Source organism: Haematobia irritans, chromosome 4, assembly GCF_050003625.1.
Source record: "Haematobia irritans isolate KBUSLIRL chromosome 4, ASM5000362v1, whole genome shotgun sequence".
NCBI lineage: Eukaryota > Metazoa > Arthropoda > Insecta > Diptera > Muscidae > Haematobia > Haematobia irritans.
The window spans coordinates 164,365,232-164,391,662 of NC_134400.1; the positions used below are offsets into that span (position 1 = coordinate 164,365,232).

The 26,431-nt window shown below is 33.5% G+C and overlaps 2 protein-coding genes and 2 long non-coding RNA genes across 8 annotated transcripts; 2 read left to right on the top strand and 2 right to left on the bottom strand.

The window, feature by feature from the left end:
* mRpS5 (mitochondrial ribosomal protein S5) lies at positions 1-1,415 on the bottom strand. The gene has a single exon (XM_075305003.1). It carries the CDS (start codon positions 1,385-1,387, stop codon positions 128-130), a length of 1,260 nt encoding a protein of 419 aa, XP_075161118.1. The 5' UTR covers positions 1,388-1,415; the 3' UTR covers positions 1-127.
* A 1,458-nt stretch (positions 1,416-2,873) lies between these two features.
* LOC142236489 (uncharacterized) lies at positions 2,874-3,264 on the bottom strand. The gene is made up of 2 exons (XR_012722056.1): positions 3,144-3,264; positions 2,874-3,076 (listed from the first exon to the last, which is right to left on the bottom strand). It is a non-coding gene; the product is annotated as an uncharacterized LOC142236489 (long non-coding RNA).
* Positions 3,265-3,442: 178 nt separating this feature from the next.
* On the top strand, positions 3,443-3,790 carry LOC142237179 (uncharacterized). Its single transcript, XR_012722378.1, has 2 exons — positions 3,443-3,539; positions 3,597-3,790. It is a non-coding gene; the product is annotated as an uncharacterized LOC142237179 (long non-coding RNA).
* Positions 3,791-7,240: 3,450 nt separating this feature from the next.
* On the top strand, positions 7,241-26,113 carry Taf4 (TBP-associated factor 4). 5 transcript variants are annotated; one of them, XM_075308700.1, is made up of 11 exons: positions 7,241-7,710; positions 13,162-14,044; positions 17,628-17,789; positions 18,054-18,425; positions 20,542-21,153; positions 22,503-22,616; positions 22,678-22,923; positions 22,990-23,970; positions 24,040-24,213; positions 25,627-25,752; positions 25,848-26,113. In XM_075308700.1, exons 2-11 carry the CDS (start codon positions 13,625-13,627, stop codon positions 26,004-26,006), a joined length of 3,366 nt encoding a protein of 1,121 aa, XP_075164815.1. In that variant the 5' UTR covers positions 7,241-7,710; positions 13,162-13,624; the 3' UTR covers positions 26,007-26,113. The 5 variants fall into 5 exon arrangements, with proteins under 5 accessions (XP_075164815.1, XP_075164817.1, XP_075164818.1 ...); XM_075308702.1 differs by having other exon boundaries at positions 13,162-13,927; XM_075308703.1 differs by having other exon boundaries at positions 7,242-7,710; positions 18,054-18,227.
* Positions 26,114-26,431: the final 318 nt, after the last annotated feature.

Below are 26,431 nucleotides of genomic sequence, written 5' to 3' on the forward strand. Positions count from 1 at the left end.
TTTTCGAAATAATTTCAATATTCTTTATTATTGTATCGTATCGCTTAAATTTTCGTTCAACTTTAATTTTGTATCAATTTCAGAATCATAATATTAACAAAGAAAAACAATTACACAACGAATATGTTCACTTAATTTCTTTATCGGTTAAAAAGCTTCCTATTTTATTGTAGTTCACCAACATATCGATCTTTACCTGTTCCTGATTTCTCAAGGGCTCTCTCTTTTTCAAATACAAATTATGGCCTATTGTGTTGGTATAGAATGGTGCGAGTTTCTTCTTTTTCAATACAATTTTGTCACCCAAAACGTATTGCGTAAAATCCAGAACTTCGTCCTTGGCTATCTCCTCCGGCTTGCGGCATTCTTTCGCAAAAGCTCGAACCTTTGGCAAACCATCTTGTTCATTAGAGAATTCTACTAAATGTAATTTCTTTTCTTCTGCTATTTGATCGTGAGTTCTTTGTTGCAGGAGTCCAATAAAGAAAGCCTTTACAATGTGCTGTATATTTGTAGAACCCACAACTTTGGCATGCAAGTCACGAATACCCAAGACTTTGCATATCGTTTGAATGCCCCGATGGCAGACTAGACCATATCCTTCGGGTTTCTTCGAGACAAATATTTTCGTTTTTCCAAAGGCACAGTAGAAATCATGGAATACTGTTCGGTTGTCGCACAATTCGAATTTCATAAGCTTTTGGCCGGCTCTGTTCTTTGATTTTCGCAGAGCTGTACGAGCTTCGGGTGCCTTAGCTGTAGCGAATCCTGCCAAACCTTTACCATTGCCAGTTACGCTCATAACAGAAAATCGTCTCGTTCTTCCCATGTTGCCCTTCATGATGAAAACAATTTTATTCTCAAGCACACGAGTATCGAAACCTTCGAAAGTATCGTCTCCTTCAGCATCTGGTGGACCAATGCTACGGCCCGGCAATTTGGATCCAGACCATCCTCGGTCTATGGGGTTTACTTTAATTGAACGGAAGCCTCCAAATGAATCTCTCAACTTCAGTATATTCTTCTCCCTCTCGGTATCTTCCGGCAAGGTTTGCTGCGTAACTATTTCTTTGCCTCTTATTATGGGTGCATTCAAACCAGGCCATACCACATTCTTTTTACCAAAACCAATGGTTTGACCTCTATTCAAGTCCTTAGCAACCTTTTTTCCTGTGCCTTTGCCTCTACCACGCTTTTTACCAGCATTTGATACCGCAGTCACACCTTTCCATAAATGTTCAGCGGGTAATTTATTAAAGAAGCTAGTATGCCTCACTGTATTCAGGATTGGCCAAACTACTGGTGATCCATTGGCAGCTTTAGAAATGGAATTATGGAGGGCATGTTTGTAAAAATTATTAAATAACCCAATGTACTTTGCTGCCATTTTGCTTCTTCTTCTCTTTCGTAATAGAGTCATTCACTCGAATTTATTTATCGGGATATTGATGGTAGTATTTCGATTAGTTTTTCATGTGTAATCGATTCTTTGTATTCGACGGCGAACAGAATGAGCCTCCATCATGTTATTACAAAATTTGCCTAGTACTGATTTTATACCCTGCCAGCATTTCAAAGGTCCATTTCATCCTCATCGCTACCACAGACTCGTAAGTGACATTGCAACAATCGCCAACTGTGATAGTATTTTGCCATCACTATTCGCATGAAAGTATTTTGCCATCTCTGTTGTTACAAGAGCCATTTTATATTTTGTGAAACACCAAGCGCAACTAGCTTCTTATAATTTATTTAAATAAAAACGATAATGAAATGCTGAAAACATAGTTATTTCGCTTAAAGGCCGGTACTATGTTCATTCTTGCGAAAAATTTTTATGGAAACCATTATTTTGCACATAGAAAGCGGCGTTTTTTTAGGTAGCTTGGAGCGCTATTATACAGGAAGCGATATTGGATTAAGTTGGTGGTTGTTGCTTGTTTTTACAAAATAACATTTTATTTTTCCTTGGGCAATTGATCTGCTATTCCTTTGATCCTTTGTATAGTTTCGGAACAAAAATATGGTCCGTGTTTGATTTATAAACCCGCACAAATAGTTTTTAATAAATAAATTATTTCTTAATTCACATTGCAAATGGCGCCGTGCTATAAACGTCAGTTTTTCAACACGAAAAAACAAAGTATCACAAATTGAAAAAATTTCGCAAATTTTTCGCATTTTTTGGTTTTGTATGGAGTTTCAACGCGAAAACCGAACAGAGTACCGGCCTTAAAATTGTAAAAGGTATATTGGTGAACAATTTTTGACTTTCCAAATGGAATAAAGTGATAGTTTTTCAAATATTTTTCCAGACACGCTGCCTCCATTGGGAATAAAATCACTGGCTGATAGACGCTACAACATGTAACTTGCAACTTGTAACTTAACATCAATCTTTTATTAATGCATAAAAATATGTTAAATGAATTTATAAATGTTTAATAAAATTAATAAACATCTACACAATCGTGTTTTACTTGACCACAATGATTCTTTTACAACTATAGCTGCCCTGCCAGCATTTCAAAGTTCCATTTCAACCTCATCGTTACCACAGACTCGTAAATGTCACTTCAACCATCATGAAAAGGTACATCAAAAAGTACATGCAAGTACCCTGCCAACATTTTTTGAATTTGGGGGCGCTTCTGAGAATCCCCAGTACGTCGAAAACAATCATATACGATATCAAAAACTCGTCGGAAAAGCGCCGTCACTATTGAGAAGTTGTACCACGCCAAGTTACTACAAAAAGGTTTCGCATGAGTGCAATTATTAGGTGCCTTTATAGATCAATTTAGAACGACGCCAATAAGAGACCCTCCAAACAATCAGAAAAAGCACATTTTAAGATAGTGGTAAAAGAATCATTGTGGTCGAGTAAAACACGTTTGTTTAGATATTTATTAATTTGATTAATCATTTACAAATTCTTAAAAATATAACATTTATACCACTATCACATCACATTTAACATAATTTTTTGCATTAATGATGATGTAGAGTTACAAGTAGCGAGTTACATGTTACAGCGTCTATCAGCCAGTGTTTTTATTCGATGGAGGCAGCGTGTCTGTAAAATATTTGAAAAACAATCACTTTATTCCATTTGGAAAATCAAAAATTGTTCACCAATATACCTTTCACAATTTTAAGCGTAAAATCTATGTTTTCAGAACTTTATTTTCGTTTTTATTTAAATAAAATATAACAAGCTGGTTGCGCTTGGCGTTTCACAAAAAATAAAATGGCTTTTGTAAAAGTAGTGATGGCAAAATACATTCATGTACATTTTGTACTTTTTGATATGCTTCCCCATCACAGTTCGCGATGGTTGAGGTGACATTTACGAGTCTGTGGTGGCGATGAGGATGAAATGGAACTTTGAAATGCTGGCAGGGTAATTTGCCATCCCTACTGTTAAAAAAGCCATTTTTTTGTGAAACGCCAAGCGCAACCAGCTTGTTATATTTTAATTAAATAAAAACGAAAATAAAGTTCTGAAAACATAGATTATACGCTTAAAATTGTGAAAGGTATATTGGTGAACAATTTGGTGATTTTCCAAATGGAATAAAGTGATTGTTTTTCAGATATTTTACAGACACGCTGCCTCCATGGAATAAAAACACTGGTTGATAGACGCAGCAACATGTAACTCGCTACTTGTAACTCAACATCATCATTAATGCCAAAAATTATGTTAAATGTAATGTGATAGTGGTATAAATGTTATATTTTTAAGAATTAGTAATTGTTTAATCAAATTAATAAATATCTAAACAAATGTGTTTTACTCGACCACAATGATTCTTTTACAACTATCTTAAAATGCACTTTTTCTGATTGTTTGGAGGGTCCCTTATTGGCGTCGTTCTAAATCGATCTATAAAGGCACCTAATAATTGCACTCATGCGAAACATCTTTGTAGTAACTTGGCGTGGTACAACTTCTCAATAGTGACGGCGCTTTTCCGACGAGTTTTTGATGTCGTATATGATTGTTTTCGACGTAGTGGGGATTCTCAAAAGAGTCCCCAAATTCAAAAAATGTTGGCAGGGTGACTGCTATGTTCACTTTTCAAGCTGAACCCCAGCTTGTTTTGACGGTTACTGTTTTTAATTAATAAATTTAGAAATATAAAATTATTTGCAATTAATTCCTTAGATCTTTTCCATCCATTATTTGGCAAGACTTGATCAAAATATAATCGTCGCCATAAATATATTTGTACTTTTAATTTAGTATTTTGGTGAAAAAACCGCACATAGTACTCACCTTATCTTAAAATGCACTTTCTCTGATTGTTGGAAGGGGCTCTTATTGGCGTCCTTCGAAATTGATCTAATGCGCTTTACAGACTATCAGTTATTCCGGACGACAGTGCTCGTGTCGAACATATCCCATATATTGTGCACATTATATGTTAAGTCCGAAGGAGTAATCGATACTGCTGCATGTTTATGGGATCGATAACACATTTACCGATTATTTAGTCATCGCCGACAAGTCGTATCGATCCGGCACACTGTAAGATTCTTTACAAACACCGACATTCCGTCCGGAATAACTGATAGTCTGTAAAGCGCATAAATAGGCACCTAATAATTGCACTGATGAGAAACTTTTTCGTAGTAACTTTATTTTCGTTTTTATTTAAATAAAGGCCGGTACTCTGTTCGGTTTTCGCGTTGAAACTCCATACAAAATCAAAAAATGCGAAAAAATTGCGAAATTTTTTCCATTTGTGATACTTTGTTTTTTCGTGTTGAAAAACTGACGTTTATAGCACGGCGCCATTTGCAATGTGAATTAAGAAATAATTTATTTATTAAAAAATATTTGTGCGGGTTTATAAATCAAACACGGACCATATTTTTGTTCCGAAACTATACAAAGGATCAAAGGAATAGCAGATCAATTGCCCAAGGAAAAATAAAATGTTATTTTGTAAAAACAAGCAACAACCACCAACTTAATCCAATATCGCTCCCTGTAAAATAGCGCTCCAAGCTACCTAAAAAAACGCCGCTTTCTATGTGCGAAATAATGGCTTCCATAAAAATTTTTCGCAAAAATGAACATAGTACCGGCCTTAAAATATAACAAGCTGGTTGCGCTTGGCGTTTCACAAAAAATAAAATGGCTCTTCTAACAGTAGTGATGGCAAAATACTTTCATGTACTTTTTGATATGCTTCCCCCATCACAGTTCGCGATGGTTGTGGTGACATTTACGAGTCTGTGGTAGCGATGATGATGAAATGGAACTTTGAAATGCTGGCAGGGTGATAGCTTTCGCTTATTTTTTGGTATTATCATTTTTCATTGAGAATGAATAAATTATACAAAATGCTAAGAAACTTAGTATCGAGTTTTAGTTAAACGTGGGATTATTTTTCTAAAAATGGTGGTTGGAAACTATTCGCAATAATGTTAATTTTTAATTAATACAGTCGACTCCGCTTTACTGAAACGTTAAAAATGCAGCCATTTAATTTCAGTTTTCCGAAGTTTTTGCTAAAGCGGACTACGGATAACTGAAAAAAACTTCCAGTAATGCGAACTTCGGATAACTGAAAAAGTTTCAGTAAAGCGGACTCCGTATAACTGGAAAAAAATCCACTCAATTTCAGTTAACCGAACTTATGACCAATGCTATGTACATAAAATAATAAAAACAAGGTGTTTGATTCCGTGTGTGTGCCATCTACAATTTTACCTTTCAGTTGATTTTATTTACAGAGTGATTTAAACTGTTTTGAAAGTGCCATCTTCACTTGAAATAAAGCGTTCTCAATACGGAGAAGAAAATGTACTCTCTCTCAATAGCGGGAATGTGGCATTTTCAGTAAAGCGAAGTCATACTAATGTGACGAAACTCATTTGAACACAAAAAACTTTTCAGTAATCCGATTTTTTCAGTTAAAGGCCGGTACTCTGTTCGGTTTTCGCGTTGAAACTCCATACAAAACCAAAAAATGCGAAAAATTTGCGAAATTTTTTCCATTTGTGATACTTTGTTTTTTCGTGTTGAAAAACTGACGTTTATAGCACGGCGCCATTTGCAATGTGAATTAAGAAATAATTTATTTATTAAAATCTATTTGTGCGGGTTTATAAATCAAACACGGACCATATTTTTGTTCCGAAACTATACAAAGGATCAAAGGAATAGCAGATCAATTGCCCAAGGAAAAATAAAATGTTATTTTGTAAACACAAGCAACAACCACCAACTTAATCCAATATCGCTCCCTGTAAAATAGCGCTCCAAGCTACCTAAAAAAACGACGCTTTCTATGTGCGAAATAATGGTTTCCATAAAAATTTTTCGCAAGAATGAACATAGTACCGGCCTTTAAGCGGAGTTTCACTAAAGCGGAGTAATTTAAATGAAATGGACAGAAAAAACAACTGGGGAATGCGATCGATTTCAGTTATCCGAGGTTTTTCAGTAAAGCGCATTGCGCTAAAGCGGAGTCGACTGTATACCTTTTAAAATTTTAAGTGAAATAACTATGTTTTCAGCACTTCATTATCGATTTTATTAAAATAAATTGTAAGAAGCTAGTTGCGCTTGGTGTTTCATAATATATAAAATGACTCTTGTAACAATAGTGATGGCAAAATACTTTCATGTACATTTCATACGCTTCCCCCACCACAGTGGGCGATTGTTGCAGTGTCACGAGTCTGTGGTAGCGATGAGGATGAAATGGAACTTTGAAATGCTGGCAGGTATTCTGATATTTTGTGAAACATCGTAGCTTCTTATATATTATTTGAATACAACAAAAATATCAGTGCTGAATATTTTTCCAAAGCCTTTCAAAACGAGTCGTTTTTCCCATATAAAAAATTAAATTCAACACAAGTTTCCTCAAAAGCTCGTCAATTTTAGAATATGCTCCGAGTAAACATAATCTTTTCAAAATATATGTCAAATAACTGAAATAAATTTTATAGAAAAAAAACGAATAAACAACTGCTTTGAAGAACATAGGGATGTGAATTTTTTTTTTCATCGCTGTCGCGGTATTAATTTTTCTCACCATAGTACATTGATATATCATAGTAAAAAGTATCGAATAGGCCTATGTAGCCGCCGAAATTGCACAATGTGCCAAATCGATTTTGGGGCGATGGCCATCTTTTTCAATATCGGCTGCATAATTATCGATAAACAGTTATTTCGTAATCGATAACATGGTGGGCTTAAATCGATATCTCATTCACTAGAAAAAAGTGCGGGTCGCAGGAGAAGTCGTAAACAAATTTCATGAAATTTTCCAAAATCACGGCAAATTTACGAAAATCTAAACAAAATTTATTTGGAAAATTATCGCAAATAAATTCGTAATAAAAATCCAATAAAATTTCAATGAATAATCATGTTGAATAGAGTGAAAATATAGATTGAAAAATTACACTCCAAACGACGGTGTGCGAAATAAGTGAAAAATCCGAATGAGAAGCATTTCTTGCGTTGGAAGAAAAAAAAAAATACAGGGCCACACTAATTGTATGTGTAAGGTGTAAAGTGAAATTTTGATTAAAAAGCAAAATAGGTCCGCTCCGGAATTATCGAGGAATGGAAATACATATTTTTGTGTGTGAAATAAAAAATTAGAAAAACAAAATTGAATCCCAGTGCAGAACCACATAGCATATTTCGGATCGATTCTTTGGAATACGGAAATAAAGGTGAATTGAACATCATTGGAGAGTGTAAAATTTATTTGTCTTAACTAATTACGAAGGAATTGCATGTATATATGCAAGTATGCAGGGGTTTGATGGTAAAATGGACATGGAATGGAAGAAGAAAGCAAAATAAGTACGGCGGCTGTTGGCCCCATTGCTCGTATTCGATTTGCCGTCGGATAGTCGTTTTTTCCATCATGTTTTTTCGGCTTTCTCGCTCGTCCGCAAACTCAATTGCATTTGTTCCGTTTCAACCCGACGAATCATCAGCAATGTATGCTAAGACTCCTCTATTATCTCGTCTGCCGTTCAACCAGTCGGTAGTAGTAGGTCTCATTTTTTCATGTTCTCTTCCACATCGACATTTTCGTTTTTGCCCGTTTCTGTACCTAATTTTCTTCACTCGCTTTTAAAGTGTGTTGTTGGTTGCAATGTCAATGCTTGTTTTGTGTAATTATCCAGGTGTCGCTTTCGTACTCTAGCTCTCTCTTTTTCTCAAATGGAATGATTGGAATAATTTGCTGTGCGAAGTTTCTACCGCGATGCCAGATTATGAAATATTTCAATGACGAGATATATATTTTGAGTATTGCCCATTGCGAGGTTTCTGGTTAAAGGTGGTTACTGTTCGGCCCCGCCGAAAACTAGTTGATTTTCACAATAACTTTTTAATTTTGTGTTACTTTGTGGATAAATAAATGAATCAATGAATATTTTCCAGCTATGATTTAGTGCTTATAAGAAAATGAAGAATATAAATAAATCACTATTTCTTCATAAATATTTATTATTTGATTCATGGGAATTTCCATAAAACTGTCTCCCACATATTAAGGAGACTAGAAAAATCCGATATTCGGTATCTCAAATCGCAAGAATTTAGTTTTCTTATAAAGAAAACAAATTCAGATACTATCGGACTTCAACATTTACACTAAAATCAAATATACGGACCGTTTGTCCAAATAAATACCGCGATCATAAAAGCAAAACATTTTTTAAAGTTATTTTCACATCCCTATGTTCTTCAAAGCCTTCCCAATAAACACAAACATTGAAGAAATGCTTATATTCAATACGCTTTCAAACATTTTTTTTTTCAAATAATTAGATTAGAATTCAATTTGAGAAATTGTTGAGAAAATCGCGTTCTCAACAAAAAACAGACATTACCCTCAACAGTAGAATTCAACCCGTTAGCAACAATTTCTCAACATATTAGCAACAACTTTTCAAACTAAATTTCATTTTAATGCTTCAAACCTATTGGAAATTTTGTGGAACGCAATCAATTTGCAAGGCCGTTTGAATTAATGTTGAAGATGGGATTCACTATCAAATTGATATGGCGTTACCTATGAAAAATGCTCATCCTTGTGTTTGTTGGGTTTGTTTATACGTTTTTTTTTTCTTCTGTGAAATATATGTTAATTGACATTTATTTTGAAAAGAGTATTGTCAGTCAGAGCATATTCCAAATTAGGGGCGTTTACAATATAAAATTGACGTGTTTTGGAGGATAACATGTGTTTTGAACTTAATTATGGGGAAAACGGCTCGTTTGGGAATGTTTAAAAAGGGAAAACATTTCAAACCACAAAACATGCTTGGTGAGAACGCCATATTACATAATATTAAAGCAAAATATATTCTATCGAAAGTATCAATTTTGTAAAATTGTCAGTTCCATAAAATTATTTTCCGACACTTGTTTCCGTTATGGGAAACCTAATTTTTTTTACAGTTTTTTACAACATTTTTACTGCACCATTTGTTTATAAGGTTTATAACAAAGTAAATTATGAATATAAACAATGATAAAAAATGTTAGGTACTAACAACTATATAAAAATGAGGATATTAGGTATAGCGACAATATTGCCTAATTTTGGTCAAACTGACCAAAAAATTTTAATACAAGAAAAACTTCCGTAACTTGTCTTTGTTAGAAGAGGGTAAATGTTGAAAATCTCAAAAATTAGCACATATTAACATTTTTCACTCGCAATGTATTGTTTCTCAAGACCGAAGTTATTTTCTTGTTATTTTCTTTGTTCTCAACAGCTTTTATAGTTTTGTTGTTATTTTTGTATAGGTTATTAATTATACCATATGTGTTGTACGATTTTTTTGTTCTATGCCATGTTCCCACTGACTGGTTTTCCCCACTCGTTTTTCCAAAATATTTCACCGTTCACACCGAGTTAGAGATGTTTTAGTTTAACAGTTTCCATTGAAACTAGAAATTCCCATTTACTCTATTCCTAATTCAAATATATGCAACGTCTGTTCAAATAAATACCGCGACCGCCAAGGAAAAACAAAATTAAGTTATTTCCACATCCCTATGTTCTTCAAAGCCTTTGTTTACTATTAGTATATTTCCAAATTATTAGTTTTCAAAATAATTCACGCGTGCTTGAATCTACCAAAATCAAATCATATGTCGACATGTCAAACAATGGTATGTAATTAGCTTTACATACCAACAACATATTTCGAAATATATTCTTTAGTTAAGGCCAGTCTTAAGTTCGAGTTTAGCCGCTAAAATCAAAAATAAATCAGTAAAAACAGTACGAATTTATACCTCTTTGATGCTTATTTTCCCAAAACTTGATGGGGAATAACCAAACAACTTTTCGCATAGTTTATATTCATTATAATAGATTATTAGTGAAAATTACGATTTCGCGGCTAAATTTGAACTTAATACTCACCTTTAAGGTGGGTATTAAGTTCGAGTTTAGCCGCTAAAATCGTAATTTTTTCATCATTACTTTTCTTTAATAATCCATTTTAAGGAATACAAACTTTGTGAAAATTTGCTTTGGGCTTTTCCCCATCAAGTTATAAAAAAAATTTGCAACAAATATGTATAATTTTATGCCTTTTTCTTACTGATTTAGTTTTCACTTTAGCGATTTTAGCGGCTAATCTCGAACTTAGTACTCACCTTTAAATGTAAAATTTACAAAAGTCTCTTTCGGCGACCCTGTTCTGGTTTGCACTTTGTGTTTGCAGATTTACCAGGCGTACAACAACAGTTGTGTTAAAATTTTACGCAAAATATGCTTTCAAAAATCAATATATACTAATTTCCTGCAGAAAAACCGCTGCAAACGCATCATTATTTTATTCTAGTGTCTGGCCACTATGCTCATATTTCCATTGTCGCCAGTGTTGTATTTTTTAATCTTTTCTTTAATCTTTTACAATTTAAATGGAAAATGGCGGCGTCGCTGCCAAATTTTTTCTACATCAAAATCAAAATAAAGCACCGAGCTAGAAATTCTTCCAGTGCTGCTTCTGCTTTTGCTTGTGATGATAGTGACGTTGTCGAGTTCATTCAATATCCTCCATTGTCAATTCCAAAACCAAAAAATTCTTAAAAAACAGCAGTTACTCTCGAAAAAACGTAATTTTGCTTCCGATATAAATGCAAGAAAAATGTTGGTGCGTTTTTAAAGTACATACCCAAATTAAATGATGAAATTACCAGTGTTATATGTCAAGGTGTTGTTGTAAGTCACAACCAAACGAGAGGAAACTACACGTACCGTACATTAAGCTGACGAAGAACAGCCCATTATTCACGGCGGACCTACGCTCGCCAAAGTAGACGCTATGTAATAAGAGCCGCCTCTGCACGAGAAAAACAATTGCAACATGACGAGTTTACTTTTGGTGGGATTGTAGATAAAAAACCAATTGGAAGTAAACACTTCTCTCACACACCCACCCCCTCGCTAGATGCAAATCAATTAATATTTAAAGATTGGACCAATTTGTTCATGGAATAACTTCAACATCTGACACTACAGGCGAAAATGATTTTTGGCGGTGGTAGATAGCAGCATATAGTTTGATCTGTTGTAAAATTGGGCCAACAAATTGCCATGAGCAACAGTCATCCATGTAACAATTGAAGTAGATAAAGTAAACAACGATTACGATGTAAGCAGCGTTCTTGCTTATATGGATAAAATAGGCAAAAGCAACAACACATCTAAAGCCAGCATCTGGCCGAAAGGAGAAACAACAAACATTTTTTGACATTGACAACTTTAACTAACGTCGCGGCAGCAGCAGCAAAAACAATTTAACGGTATATATTCATTAACAAAGCTGTAACTTGTGTATATATGCATGTATGTTGGATGGTAGCATTGCATATTGCTCCGTTCGAACTCGGCAATAAAAAGACGGTCTCTTGTCATTGAGCTAATCGACAGGTTTCCGTATAAAAATTGGATTATCTAATTATATATGATTAGATCACAAAATTGGTCACTTTAGATCTAAACAGATTTATCCAGATATAATAAGACATAATTAAATATAATTCCACATATCTAACATGCGATCCTACTATAAATAGGGATATATGACTTTATTTCTACAGACAATTTTGTCAAAACTATATTTCTATAGAAAAATTTGTCAAAACTTTATTTCTATTGAAAATTTTGTTTTAATAGAAAATTTGTGCAGTAACTCTTAGTTGTAGAATATATTTTGCAAAATCTACCAAAACATCAAGAATTCTACAAATCTACCTAGCAGTAAAAAATCTACCAGTTTTGGTAGAATTCTACCAACTGTGGCAACCGCGATCTTTGTTCCGGCCTATAGATTTTTTAGACCTGGAAAAATTGCGAAATGTTTTGTCGATTACAAATATATTTCAAAAATTTATTATAATTCTTTGGACGGAGAAAGCAAAAACCTAAACTAGGGTCTATCTTTAGCAACGCTGGAACGCATTCTAGATAAGAAAAGTTACTTTTTAAATAGGAATAGATTACAAATGAAGACTATTTGATCCTATACCGGATCATAGTACTGTAAGGGAATGTGTCAAAAAACTCACCACGAACAAGAGCCCGATAGGACTGAATACATTTAAAGATACCATACGACAATATGCCGGAATTACTATCTAGGATAAATGTCCCTTTCGGACATTCTAGGAATTGCCAGAAAAAATAAAAATTGTTGCTTATGCTAGTATGTATTTAGTTTTGTAATGTAACATGTCCGGGTGATGAGTTCGTCTTTGTAGCTGATTAAAATCCTCCACCTACCGTGTCATGGTCCTGATTATTGTGAGTACGATATCCCCACATACGGGTTGGTATGTGGAGATATCGTACACAGGGGCGAGAATGTGGGAGTTGGGACCGTTTTTTTTTTCTACCACACTTGAATGCAAGAAGATAGTAAATTTTGAGAATGCAAATTAAGGGTATTTCAATGGATTGGATACTAGACGTAACATATAGTATTTTGGATTAATCCGAAGGGGATTGAGGTTACACCTCAAAAAATAAGACTTACATAATTGAAGTTTTCTATTAATCAATTATATAATATTAACGTATATATATATTTATTTTTTTATGCTTTCATTACTAATGTATTCTAAATTTATTCTTGTTTTATTTTCAGCTTACGCCGTCGATAGCAAGATAGTTAGAACACATAAAAATAAATTAGACTTCTGGAAAAGCAGATAGATTTGATGGCAGAACCACAAAATCAACCACTGCAATATAAATAAATCAACCTTCTATAAATCAGTTGACTGCAATATCAGATTCACATCGGGACGTCTATCCACCAAACAGCTCAAGAGTGCGGAAGTGCGTGTGTGTGTGTGTTTTTTTTTTGTGAGAGGGAGTGAAAAATATACCAAGCAACCATGAGAAGACGATCCATTTTAATAAATTGTCATTAATACCAATTATTTGCTGAATAAGCAAAAAGTTTGCTATTTAAACTAAAACTTACGGATCCTGCAGCATAGAAACAACAACAACATTTGTCCAGCAATAACAACGATCTCAGAGAAGTGTTCATCTTCTTAAGAGGCATTCTTCAAATTGAATTCAAGATTTTGGTTTGACGCGCAATGAATTCAAGCCAACCAACCCAGGCGGCTACCGGTAACCGTATAACGTTTACGAGTCAACAGTTGCCCAATGGCACAATCAATATTGGTGGTGCTCACGGCGGTTCAATAATATCAACATCACAATTGCCCAATACGACGACAATTAAAACTATAACATCCAGTGCCGCCGGACAACATCAGCAGCATCATTCTCTACCACAACAGGTACAAGTTCAACATCATCAGGTCTTACAAACAGCAGGTCAGCAACAGGGCAATCCAATTGGTGGTGCTGGTGGCTCACAGGCGCAGCAGCAATCAGTAGGTGCCACCCAAACGCAAACCTTAGTTATTAAATCCAATCATGCCGTCTCATTACCGGCGGGTCTTGTCTCAAGTGCACCCGGAATAGTAACTATGACCAAAACCATACAACAGGTATGGGCTAATTTTGCAAAACTTTAAAAGAGCCCAGAAAAACAAACACGAAAGTAGAAAAGAATGCCAAACATTTGTTGAGTACATTTCAACATAAACATTTCCTCTTTTTAGTTTTTCTTTGCGTAAATAATTTACTCTTTCTCAATAAATTTCGATGCTTTGTATCCCTTTTGTAGACCGTTATACAGTGTTGGAACCTCACATTTGTATTTAACTTGAAATTTTTTGACTATATGGAAGGATGTAATCTTGTGATTGATATTTTTTATAGAAGTGCCAAATATACTTTTTTTTAGAATTAAGGGTAAAATACTTTATAGGCCTTTTTTGATTCAATATTACTGCACTTTTGATAATTTAAAATAAATAAAAAATAAATATATTTATAGAATATCGAGTATTTGAATTATTGAGAAAAAAAAACAAATTCATATCAGCTTTCCGTAATCTTTAAATTCGCAAGGATAATTTCTATAAGCTATGCAGCTTTTCCGTAATATTCTATAAACTTTTTCATGGAATTAACAAAATCCCTCTACTCGCTTTAAAGGTATTTTAATACTGGTAGACTGTTATATTATATATTTCATTATGATACCACAGGTGGGGAAATCCTCTCTTACCAGTGAGTGCTGCTCGATTCTATGTTTAGCTCAATCACAAAGAAACTGTACTATAGGGGACAACTGGTCTTGGCTCATTGACAACCAACGAGCGACCAATTTTAACTTGGCGTTAAACAATTTTTGATGGTAGTAATTGAAGGAGAAAAGTCACCATGGCGTATTCATACACAGCATCCATATAACCCTTGATTTAGTGCGAATATTGCCCTTATTCAATTTTTCTGTATAATTCCCCGTTTTCACAAAAATACGAATTTCCTAATCTGCCCCTAGATTCGACAGGAACAGTTCGCCTTTGCGATACAGAGAACTACGAAAACAAAAGAAATATAAAATGCTTGTCCATTATAGCTACGGACAGAAATAGTCACCAGTCAGAATATGTCAAGTTAGAAAATATAATTTTATGAAATTATTCAAACATACGGTAAATTTCTTTTAAACAGTTCATTCAATAAGAAAAAAATGTGAATATGAAAATGCCATAACTAACGCTGTATTTGCTCTGCTTGAATTAGAGAGAGAGAGAAAGAAATAAAAAAGTGAATTTTTACTATAAATGAAGCTTTGGAAATAGTTTCTATGTAGTTCTTCTAAAAGTAAACACTTCATTCTGGGTATTCAAAATTTCTCAAGAATAATCATATACCAGTTATTGGAAAACTAGTTCTACTAGTTAAAATACTGTTTTCTAAACAGTATATCTCTGTTTATTATGCCTTGGTTGTGGATTTCATTCCCTTTCTGCCTTTGAATTATTTTTATTTAGTTTTTATTTTTGTAATTTCTTGCGTAGTTATAATTTTCACAATTTTCTTTTTATATATGAAAAAAAAAAAATGAAATGGCCATAGTAATTATGGGTTGTCTTAGATGTATTGAAGAACACTGCTGGACTTGCTGCTTGCTTTATACTTCTTTGCGCATTAGTTTTTAAGTTTATCGCAAATATTTGTTATTTTTTAAGACCATAGTTTTAAGCATGTATTATGTAATGGCTTTTTTTTAATAATTGCATCACATATTTCATTTTGTAACGGAGAAATCCAGTACAATATTTGGTAGTTATTCCCCGCGAACGATTCAATAGAAGTTTTTTATTTACAATCACAAAATGAATTTGAAATAATTAAATAACGGTATTTTCCATTTCAAACGAGATTGCCGTAAACCACCACTTCATTAAAATAATTAAACGCTGTGCGTATCACTCGTTTTTTTTTCTCTCCTGATTTTCAAAGCCGAGATCAAGGCCTTTCGGAAGGACCACGATGTCTATAACGTTTTGTAGAGTTGCCAATAAATTCGAATTTAATAAATAAATGTTTTTCGTATATATGCACGAGCCCGTGATTGTTGTAACAAAAACAAAATCGTTTAAAAAATTAAAATGGTTTAATAAATTAAATATTTTATTTTTTATAATTGTTTGCATCATAACACTATCGAACTTCCCTATAATGAGCCACAGTGGTACAATGGTTAGCATGCCCGCCTTGCATACACAAGGTCGTGGATTCGATTCCTGATTCGATCGAACACCAAAAAGTTTTTCAGCGGTGGATTATCCCACCTCAGTAATGCTGGTGACATTTCTGAGTGTTTCAAAGCTTCTCTAAGTGGTTTCACTGCAATGTGGAACACCGTTCGGACTCGGCTATAAAAAGGAGGTCCCTTGTCACTGAGCTCAACATGGAATCGGGCAACACTCTGTGTTAAGAGAGAAGTTCACCACTGTGGTATCACAATGGACTGAAAGAAGTGAGCCTGATACCTTGGGGTGCCACCTAACCTAAACTAACCATAATGAATATTGACGGGACCAGATAATTGCTCCATTATATAAATATTGCATTGTTTATCAGTAATGCTGGTGGTGCAAGTGGTTTCACCGTAATTGGAAACGCGGGACGCCCCTGCAAAAAGGAGGTCCATTGTCATTGAGCTGAACATCGGGCAGCACCACTTGTAGGTATACCAATGGACTGAATAGTCTAACGGTACGGTCATACTGGGCAAATATTTGACAGAAATAAAAAAAAATCGTCTCCGCAGTCAAACATTTCTATCTCATACCGAATATATAACATCACGATAGGAGCATTTACCAGAAACGGTATCCATGTAATTAGAAAATTTCACTGGAAAAAGTTTGACACTCATTTGTGTCAACTATTTGTCTAGTGTGACCACTATGCCCTAAGTAACCATACCCGTTTCGACCCCTTCATTCGACGAAAACATTTTCCCACCGAACACTTTTGATATCTGTAGAATACGCAGCATGTCAAAGACCAAGTCAATGATTTTTTTCGCCTTCGAAAAAATAGGAACAAAAATGTCATTTGTTTCAATAGTTTTTGAAACTGAGAAGGGAAAGCTACAGCTGCAAAAATACTACTTATGTTTCGACTTTAAAAAATCGCTAATTCACAAAATTTACGACAGCATGGGGATTTAATTATATTCAGATACTTCGATTCCCTTTTTGTAATTAGCCTTAACATACGATGATGATGAATTACATGCAAAATTTGATGTTATATTGTTATTCACGAACTGTTAAAATTTTATTTCCAACTTGAAGCAGACAAATTTCTTATCAGCAAGTCCGCTATTACAAAATTGCAAATGTTTTAAAATTGCAGTAATTCGTTTGCTGAAACGGATTTTCCAAGGATTATCCGTGTAACTTTAACAATAGGCAATGTTAGACTTCCCCGAAGTCTAAATCCTTTCTACATCGATAAATAGGTTTTATATTTCAGGCATCGATTGGTAGTTTTGCAAAATTTTTGGAAAAAATCAAATGCATGTTGCTGTAGTCACATTAAATACTTAGCGTATTTATAGTTAGTTATTCAATCGTTATATAAGGTGTAATGTAATTTTATTTTCAAAAATATTTTAATATTCGTTTGTTTGCTTCTTTTTCTTCTTTCCAAATATAATAGGGTGGTCAACCCATAATTAATTCCATGCTACCAGCTGGAGTAGTAGTCGGTATGCGTCCTCCTACTTCTCAACAGCAACCAAAGAATGTCCAAGGAAATACAATGGGAAGAGTTGTAATTGGAGGCCCCCATATGGTGGGGACACGTCCCCAAAGTCCGGCGGTAAGTAGTCGCTATATCTTCTACCCAGAAAATTAAATCCTTGCATTTTTTAATATAATGTAAACTATTCTAATGACACCAACTAACCCATTACTATAGTAGGAATGAATGGTAAAACGAACCGTCCACCTTTTTCCAAAACAACTAATGACTCTTCTTCAATTTAACTACATATATTATATATACAAAATGTCCTGAATATTCCCACCTTTGAAATGGTTACATTTTTTCTTTTTCTTTTTTTTTGTGAATTTCTTTCCGTAGATAACATTAAGTACACTAACAACCCCGGGGCAAACGCCTGCACTCATATTGAAAACTGAAAATGGATTTCAATTGTTGCGCGTAGGGACTGCTACATCGGGCCCGGTGACACAAACAATTGGCACTAATTCCACAAACCCAACACAAATACGCTTGCAAACTGTTCCAGCTGCTGTAAGTAGATTCACAGGTCCACCTTTAGCACTACGTAAAACGATTGTAAGATCATCCACCTCCACCTCCACTACCACAACAACCACCCATCACCACCACCAACAGCAACAACAGCAATCGCAAACGCAACCGCAACAACAAGTAAAAAAACAACATCAACAACAGGCAACAGCTACGTTGAAACAGATTAAACAAAATGTAATTGTCCTTCTACAAGATCTACTTCTCAAACATTCCTTAGTTTGTTCTTTTTACCTTTCTGTCTACATTCAAATATTGAATATGAAGTTTCTAATGAGGATTTTTGTTATTGAGAGAAATGATTTTTCATATTACTTTCATAGAGTATTTCTTCATTTCTTTTATTGCTCCAAGATGACAATAACCAAAATTAGAATTTTGGTTTCATTTGTTAATTTTTCAATATGGACTTATTTTGCATTGCATTTGATTTCAAATGTTTTATATGCCTATTTAACATTGAATGTCAAATGAGTGACAGAACAAAAAAATTACGACTTGAATTTGTTTTTTTAATTGTTGGTCTTTATGAAGTGAATAAATTTCTGAATAAATATGTTAAAAATATTTTATATTGCTTCATTAGTTCTGTTAAAATGATTTATTATTTTTGGTTAGTATTTTCACACTATTTGCACTATATTCAAGGTAGATATTTTAGATTTTCCACTGTTATATTTGAAATTTAAATTTACAGAATGTACAAAACTTTCATAAATATGTTTGAATTGATTTTACAATTGGGATGGATTTATGTCTCATTGATGGTAGATAAACCATAATCTGGTTGTTCACTTTTTCATCATATAAAAATAAAATTCTGAAATGTTCGTTAAATAGTTATGATATAAAAAAATGCAGCAGTTTTGGACTAATATTTAATATTAACCAAAATTCTGAAAACGTTTCAAATTACTAAAAAATTTCTGTAGAATAAAAATATATATCCCATATATTTATATTCCATTATCAAGAGAAAAGCTATTTTTTTTGTCGATATCGCCATTTTCACGTTCAATGACAGAAAGTGTGTACGGCATTTTCAATGTTTTCACTATTTTTGTTTAGCAGACTTCTGTTTTTACTACTAACAAATTTCTTTGTGTGTATGGATTTTCCTCGTAAAATCTAAGAATATCGACATATAAAATCGAAATAGTTGAAACATTTCCTAAAATTGTAGCGTCATTTTTGAACATATAAATGTGAGGTTAAAAGTTATTCATTTTATTGATCGATTAAACTCTAAGGGCCAGTTTGTAACCGAAACTAGTTGCTACCATTTGTAAAATTATGACGTAAATTGAGATGAGCATAATATGAAATTTGAGATTTTTCAATCAATATTTATAAAAGCCAATGTTTATAAAATATTTAATAACTAATACTTAATAAATGTCTATTTTCATAGGTTTTATATTTTATAAGAAATTAATTTTTGTAGTTTATTTATTATTGGTTAGAGAGTGGTATTATGGATAAAAGAGAAGTAGATTAATTGAATTTTGCTTAATCATCATTTTAAAGGCTAAAATAAAAAATATTTAAATAATACCAAAGCTTATTATTGGTACAAAGTATTTTATCATTGTGACTCTTCGTGCGTGTGTTTTGTTAAGACATCGAATTTTAAATCTGGGTCCCATTTCGTCCAGCAAACTATGAATGTTTTTCTTACCATATGGTGAAATATTAATGTATTTCACCATAGTAAACAGTTTCGGTTTGAAACAGGCCCTGAGAATAGAAGAATAAACTTGTCTTTTATTTATTTTTTTTTCTATTTATAATTGAAAGTCCTTGATGGATTCTAAATCGTTTTTAAATTGCTATTACATTTTGTTTTATCTGTTTCGTTTAGATGCTTGTTTTATTTGTATATTGTTTAGTATTAAAATACATTTTTTTGCTGTGTTAGAGCGGAAAAAATGATTAAAGCTTTTTCCATTTTCAATTAAATTATACGTTTTATTTTAATTATACTATTACATACTTGTTGTGCTGTAGTATTGCTTTTGGGTTGCTATAATTTTGTAAATATAGAATATTTTATATATTTCGTTTTCATTTCCAAGTTTTGCATATTTATTTTCAAATTAAGAAAAATCGTCAAGTAATCCATGCTTTTCTAAATTTGTACAATTTTCAATTTGTATTTGTTTTACAAGTGCCTTTAGTATATAGAAAGCCGAATTCATATTCATTACTAAACTCGTTTGAGGCAAACATATTTCAATTTTTGTGATTGCGCTATTAATTACGTTTACTTATTTTTACGAAAAATCCAATTTAGTCGATATCAAATACCTCAACCGCCAATAATATTGTGGTGAATTCGGTGGCCAACTCCAATTCCCAGCCAACACATGTGTATACATCGCAAGCGAATATATCGTCGCTGCAAAGTCACCAACAACCAACAACGACGAATGTTGTTACTTCAATGCAACAACACCATCAGCAACAATCGCAACAACAACAATTCCATACGCAAACCCAACATCTACAAAGTCAACCTCAAATAACTCAAATACAAACAATACCAGCGCATCAGTCACCATCAGCCCACCTACAACAGCATACACAGAATCAACAACATACCACTAACTCAACAATGAACAATGTGAATAGTACGAATAGTGTTAGCGGCGGTGCAACATCTGTGACGACAACAACAACCACGCCCCAAAGTGCAACGGCCCAGGGTAATACCAAAGAAAAATGTCGAAAATTTTTGGCTAATCTAATTGACCTGTCAACGCGAGAACCAAAACCAGTTGAGAAAAATGTACGAAATCTTATACAGGAATTGGTAAATGCAAATGTGGAACCCGAAGAGTTTTGTGATCGTCTAGAGAGATTGCTGAATGCCAGTCCACAGCCATGTTTGATAGGTTTTTTGAAGGTAAGCGATAAAAAAAATTACATTAAATTTTGCTAAACATTTCGATGTTATATTCTTACAAATTTAGATATTACGCGATAAATATAGTTTTTCGTGAATTGAACTTTATGGCAACAATCAACATTATATTTGTAAAAACTAAAAAAATCAATATAATGAACGATAATATTTTTCCGCAGTTGCTAAAGAGACATTAGGGTATGGGCCAGGAAGCAGTTTATATTTTACTTAAGACTCACACATACTTTTAAACCATTGTACCACATAAACTATAAGTACCTACGACGTGTAAACTTTTCGGGTTTTTATTGTTGTTCCGACAACAATGAAAAGAAATTGATTCCCATTTAAACGATATTGTTCCATAGTCATGCTAATTAGTTCGCTTTGTATTTCGTTCCTGTGTCCTGGCACCTGTAATAGTTCAATTTAATGAAAACAAAAATACATCAACAATATTTTTTAATTTCAAATTGTATATGAAAAAAAAAAAATTCAAATAAAATATTAATTGATTCCATTAATATCTTTATCAAAAGAAAATGCATTCACAAAAATCACTTGAATCAATTCAAGAAATCATCTGTGGGATTTAGTATATATGGGATCGGATATGCTCGCCTACTACAATACATACTGTGATAAAAAGTATTTCTGCAAATTTTCAAGTTTGGAAATTTAGTGACACAAATTTTCCAGTTTTCAATTTTAGAAATTGAGGGACTTAATTTTAAAAGGCTTACGGAATAGATGCAGAATTTCACTATGAATAAGAATATATACATTTTATGTTATGCAAATAACAAAGTTAGGATAACTTATTACCATAAATAAGCAATAATACATATGCAGTGATCCACGCAAGCAAATGGGCCCGCTCAACTGTTAACTCTATTTTTGCTTAAAGGTCGATACACATGTGAAAATCGGGCATACATTTATTATTGTTAATTCTTGCTTGTTCTTGTATTTTCATAAGACCTCTTTGGACTGCGTTTGTCAATCTTAATGTTGTCCATTGGAGAAACTCATAAGAGTTCTCCCAAAGGTGGCAATTTTTCTTCAATGTGCATTTTCTTAAGAGTACAAAATGTCCCATTTGGCCCAACTATACTGTAGAGACGTGAGAATGTCGAGAGGACTCATCTCAAGATTTACTTGAGCACGTAAATAAAGAATTGACAATTAAATTGAATTTTGGACGTAGTCTCCCAACTGTAGTGTTATTAAATTTGTCTTAGATATCAAGCAATTAAACAAATTCAAATTTCTAATTTTTTTTAAATAATTTTTCACCTCCATAAAATTTGGTTAGAACTATCTTAATACGAAATTTTTATCCCTTACAGAAAAGTTTGCCTTTGTTACGACAGGCACTGTTTACAAAAGAACTGGTAATAGAGGGCATTAAACCACCTCCTCAACATGTTGTTGGCGGCATTTCAATACAGCAACAATTGCCGGTATGTTATATCTATTTACGACTATAAACAATAAATGACTTCTTAAACTTTCCGCACACAGAAAATACAAGCACAGATCCGTCCTATTAGTCAAAATCAAACCACCACCATTGGACAGACGCAAGTGCGAATGATATCACCCGCCTCAGCTGCTAGACCTATAGGTCATACGACTATCACAAAACAACCAGCTGGTGGTATACGGATACAGGGACCTGCAAATGGACCGCGTTTACTAAATACTCAAATTAGAGGGCCCATGCAACAAACAACCACAACGCAATTACAAACCCAATCCTCACATGCGGTAAGTTAGTTTGACTATTTTGGTAGTTTCTACATTCATTGCAACCAATGTGTTTTTCATTTCCAGAATATCGTTCAAATAAGAGCTCCTACAGCAACGCAAATTAATCGTCCTGCCACTGTTCAAATTCGTGCGCCGAAAGCGAAAAATGTTACGACGGCTAGTCCTGGTATAACGCATGTCAAAGTTGGACAAACTCAAATCAAAGCGATATCATCGTCCTCACCTGCCATTTCATCACAACCACCATCATTGGCTGCCATTTCCAATAATGTCCCAACGGGGTCAACGTTATCGTCTTCAGCGTCGATTCTCTCCACTATCAACTCTGTAGCTAGCAATTCAATATGTAGTGTATCTGGCTTGCCGATACCTTCACTACCCACCGTGCAATTACCACCAGCCGTGTTGGCTCAACAGCAGCAGCAACAACAGCAGTTACAGAATGCAACGCATTCGTTGATAAGCACAAACACATCGTCATTGGACCATATAAAGACCGAAATTAAAACTGAAAATCTGAAAAATAGTAGCGGTATTACCACCATTGTTGCGACACCGTCAACACCCATTCAAGCTAACAAAGCCCCTGCCAAATCATCAAACTCTTCTGCCAGTAAAGCGGCGACGAAAAAGAAAAGAGAACTAGCGGATAAAGAACGAGATGAATCAAAACTAAATAATGTAGCATCGGCGGCATCCAGTGCTGCCTCATTTTTCCAACAACCTTCCATATCAATGTCATCATATGGAGATGATGACATCAACGACGTTGCCGCCATGGGTGGTGTTAATTTGGCTGAAGAAACGCAACGTATTCTGGGTTGTACGGAGAATATCGGCACACAGATACGTTCATGTAAAGACGAAGTGTTCCTACATTTACCCGCGCTACAGGCCCGTATTCGAAGCATGGTAATGGAGCGAGGCCTGGAAGAACCATCACAAGATGTAGCAGTGCTAATATCTCATGCTTGTCAAGAGCGACTGAAAAATATTGTTGAAAAACTGGCAGTGATAGCAGAACATCGAATTGATGTTATCAAGGTATCCAAATACTATATGAATAAACCGTCAACTTGGACATTCATTAAGCGAAATTGTTTTTCATTTCAGTTGGATCCCCGCTATGAAGTAACGAAGGACGTTCGGGGACAAATTAAATTTTTAGAAGAATTAGATAAGGCTGAACAAAAACGTCATGAAGAATTAGAACGTGAAATGTTGTTGCGTGCGGCAAAATCACGTTCGAAAATCGAAGATCCCGAACAGGCAAAAATGAAAGCGAGAGTAAGTAGTATTTTTAGATGCTGACACACTCCTTGTATGCGGTTAGACTCGGCAGATTTTTAGTCAATATTTCTGTTTTACTTGCAACACTTCTTTGAGAGTTATCGTTATTTTCAAGATTTTTGATAACTAACAAGTTACATATTTTGTTCGTTTATACTTAATACATCCACAATATTGATTTATGTTCTCAACGCTTGAGAGGTCCAATATATCGGATCTATTTAAGCAGTCTTGTCTTCTCTTAATAGATTGGTCTAGGGGTAGATTAGAATTAGTTTAGTGGTACTTATGAATCAGTGCGCTTCATTGTCACCATTATGTTGAAATTACTACAGAGAAAAAAAAAATAACACCAAAATATTTCAAGTTAAAAAGTTGATTGAAGTTAAAATTTTTTCAATTAACACGTTAATTGATATATAGAAACATTAAATTAAGTCAATGATTGTAAATGTTTGAATTTTTAATTACAAATTTTATTAATACAATCAACTTTTTAATCAAACTCGGAAAACTAAATCAGTAAAAACTGTGATAGATTTTTTTTTTTAAATTTTTAATTAAACATTTACTTCAAACAATCAATTTTTAAATCAAACTAAAATATTTACTTTTTTTAAATTGAGTTTTGCAATTAACATCAATGACATTTGTAATTTATTCAATTGAAAAATTAATTGAAATTTGCTAATGAAAACAATTAATCTTTTAATCAAGTATCTTCTTTATGCCCAATTAAAGCTGTGATTGATACTATCATTTCCATGATTTCAATTTAAAAAATAATTGGATCAATTAATTTCGTGATTGAATCAGAAAACAAATTTTTTGTGTGTAGTATTGGCGATCAGGTGCGCGACTAATGGCGAGTCCAAGTAAAATCGAACTTGATTACAAAGTGTACCCTCTGGAACGTGTTATAGCTTACATGGTTAACGCAAATGCACTTTATCTGGTGCAGGTAGATTAGAAGGGCGCAGACCTCCCTCACAAACAGCGTTTAAGGCTCAAGATATAATCGGTAGTTTCAGATGTAAGTGCACGGCTAAAAATCATCATCAAAAATATTTCTATTAACAATTAATTTTTTAATCAAAACTTATATCGATAAACAGGATTAATAGAATAAGTTAATGTTTTAATTGGACTATTTTTTTTTAATTTGTGTTAGTGACGGATATTATCGCTCTCATGGTTTGAATTAAAAATCAAGCGGATAAATTAATTTTGTGATTATCTCATGTAAATAAGAGAAAAATTTAGTTTTATTACAAAATTCACTGATTTGTACTTGTTCGGAATTTATTACAACTCTTTCCAGCCGTAACATAATGTTATACTTAAAATATATTGTCATGCATCTATTGTCTGTGATTACTACTATACCCTATGTCGTTTATTACTTTTCAGGCTAAAGAAATGCAACGTGCTGAAATGGAAGAACTTAGACAAAGAGACGCCAACATGACCGCCTTACAAGCTATTGGGCCAAGAAAGAAATTAAAATTAGACGGCGATGGTGCGGGGTCAGGTTTGGTAAGTTGAAATTTAAAAATTTTTAGAATATGTGTTTGAATGTAGATATTGAAAAAAAAAAAACTATATATAACATTTTATGCATTATATTTTAGGGCTCTGGTGCAGGTAACGTCTTAGGTCCCTCCGGCTCAGCACCGGCTCCGTTAAGGCCACGTATTAAGCGTGTTAATTTACGTGACATGCTATTCTTTATGGAACAAGAACGTGAAACGTGTCGAAGCCAAATGTTGTATAAGGCATATCTTAAGTGATGCATTATTTTTAGGATACACTGTATAAAGAAGCAAAAAATATTCTACTGTTATTTATATTTTAAACATAAAAAAATAATACAATCTTCATTTCTTGTCATACTGTATATTTATATATTTTTTCTACTATTTCCTGCTTTAAAAAAGATCAGCGCCTGATTTTGTTAAATTTGTTTTATTTTTTTTTTAAACTTTATTTTGTTTCCTACCGTTCTTCAAAAAGTTTCATCAATAGTTACACCACATATATTCTATTTTTCAACAAAGAATCACTATTTCTTCCATTTGCGAAAACAAATAGTAAAAAGAACATTATGTATATGTAAAGTTTTTGTTTCAATTAAGTCTTGTTTTATATATAGCAAACAACAGCAACAATCATAATATATATATTAAAAAACAAAAGTTTATATATTGTAATGGCA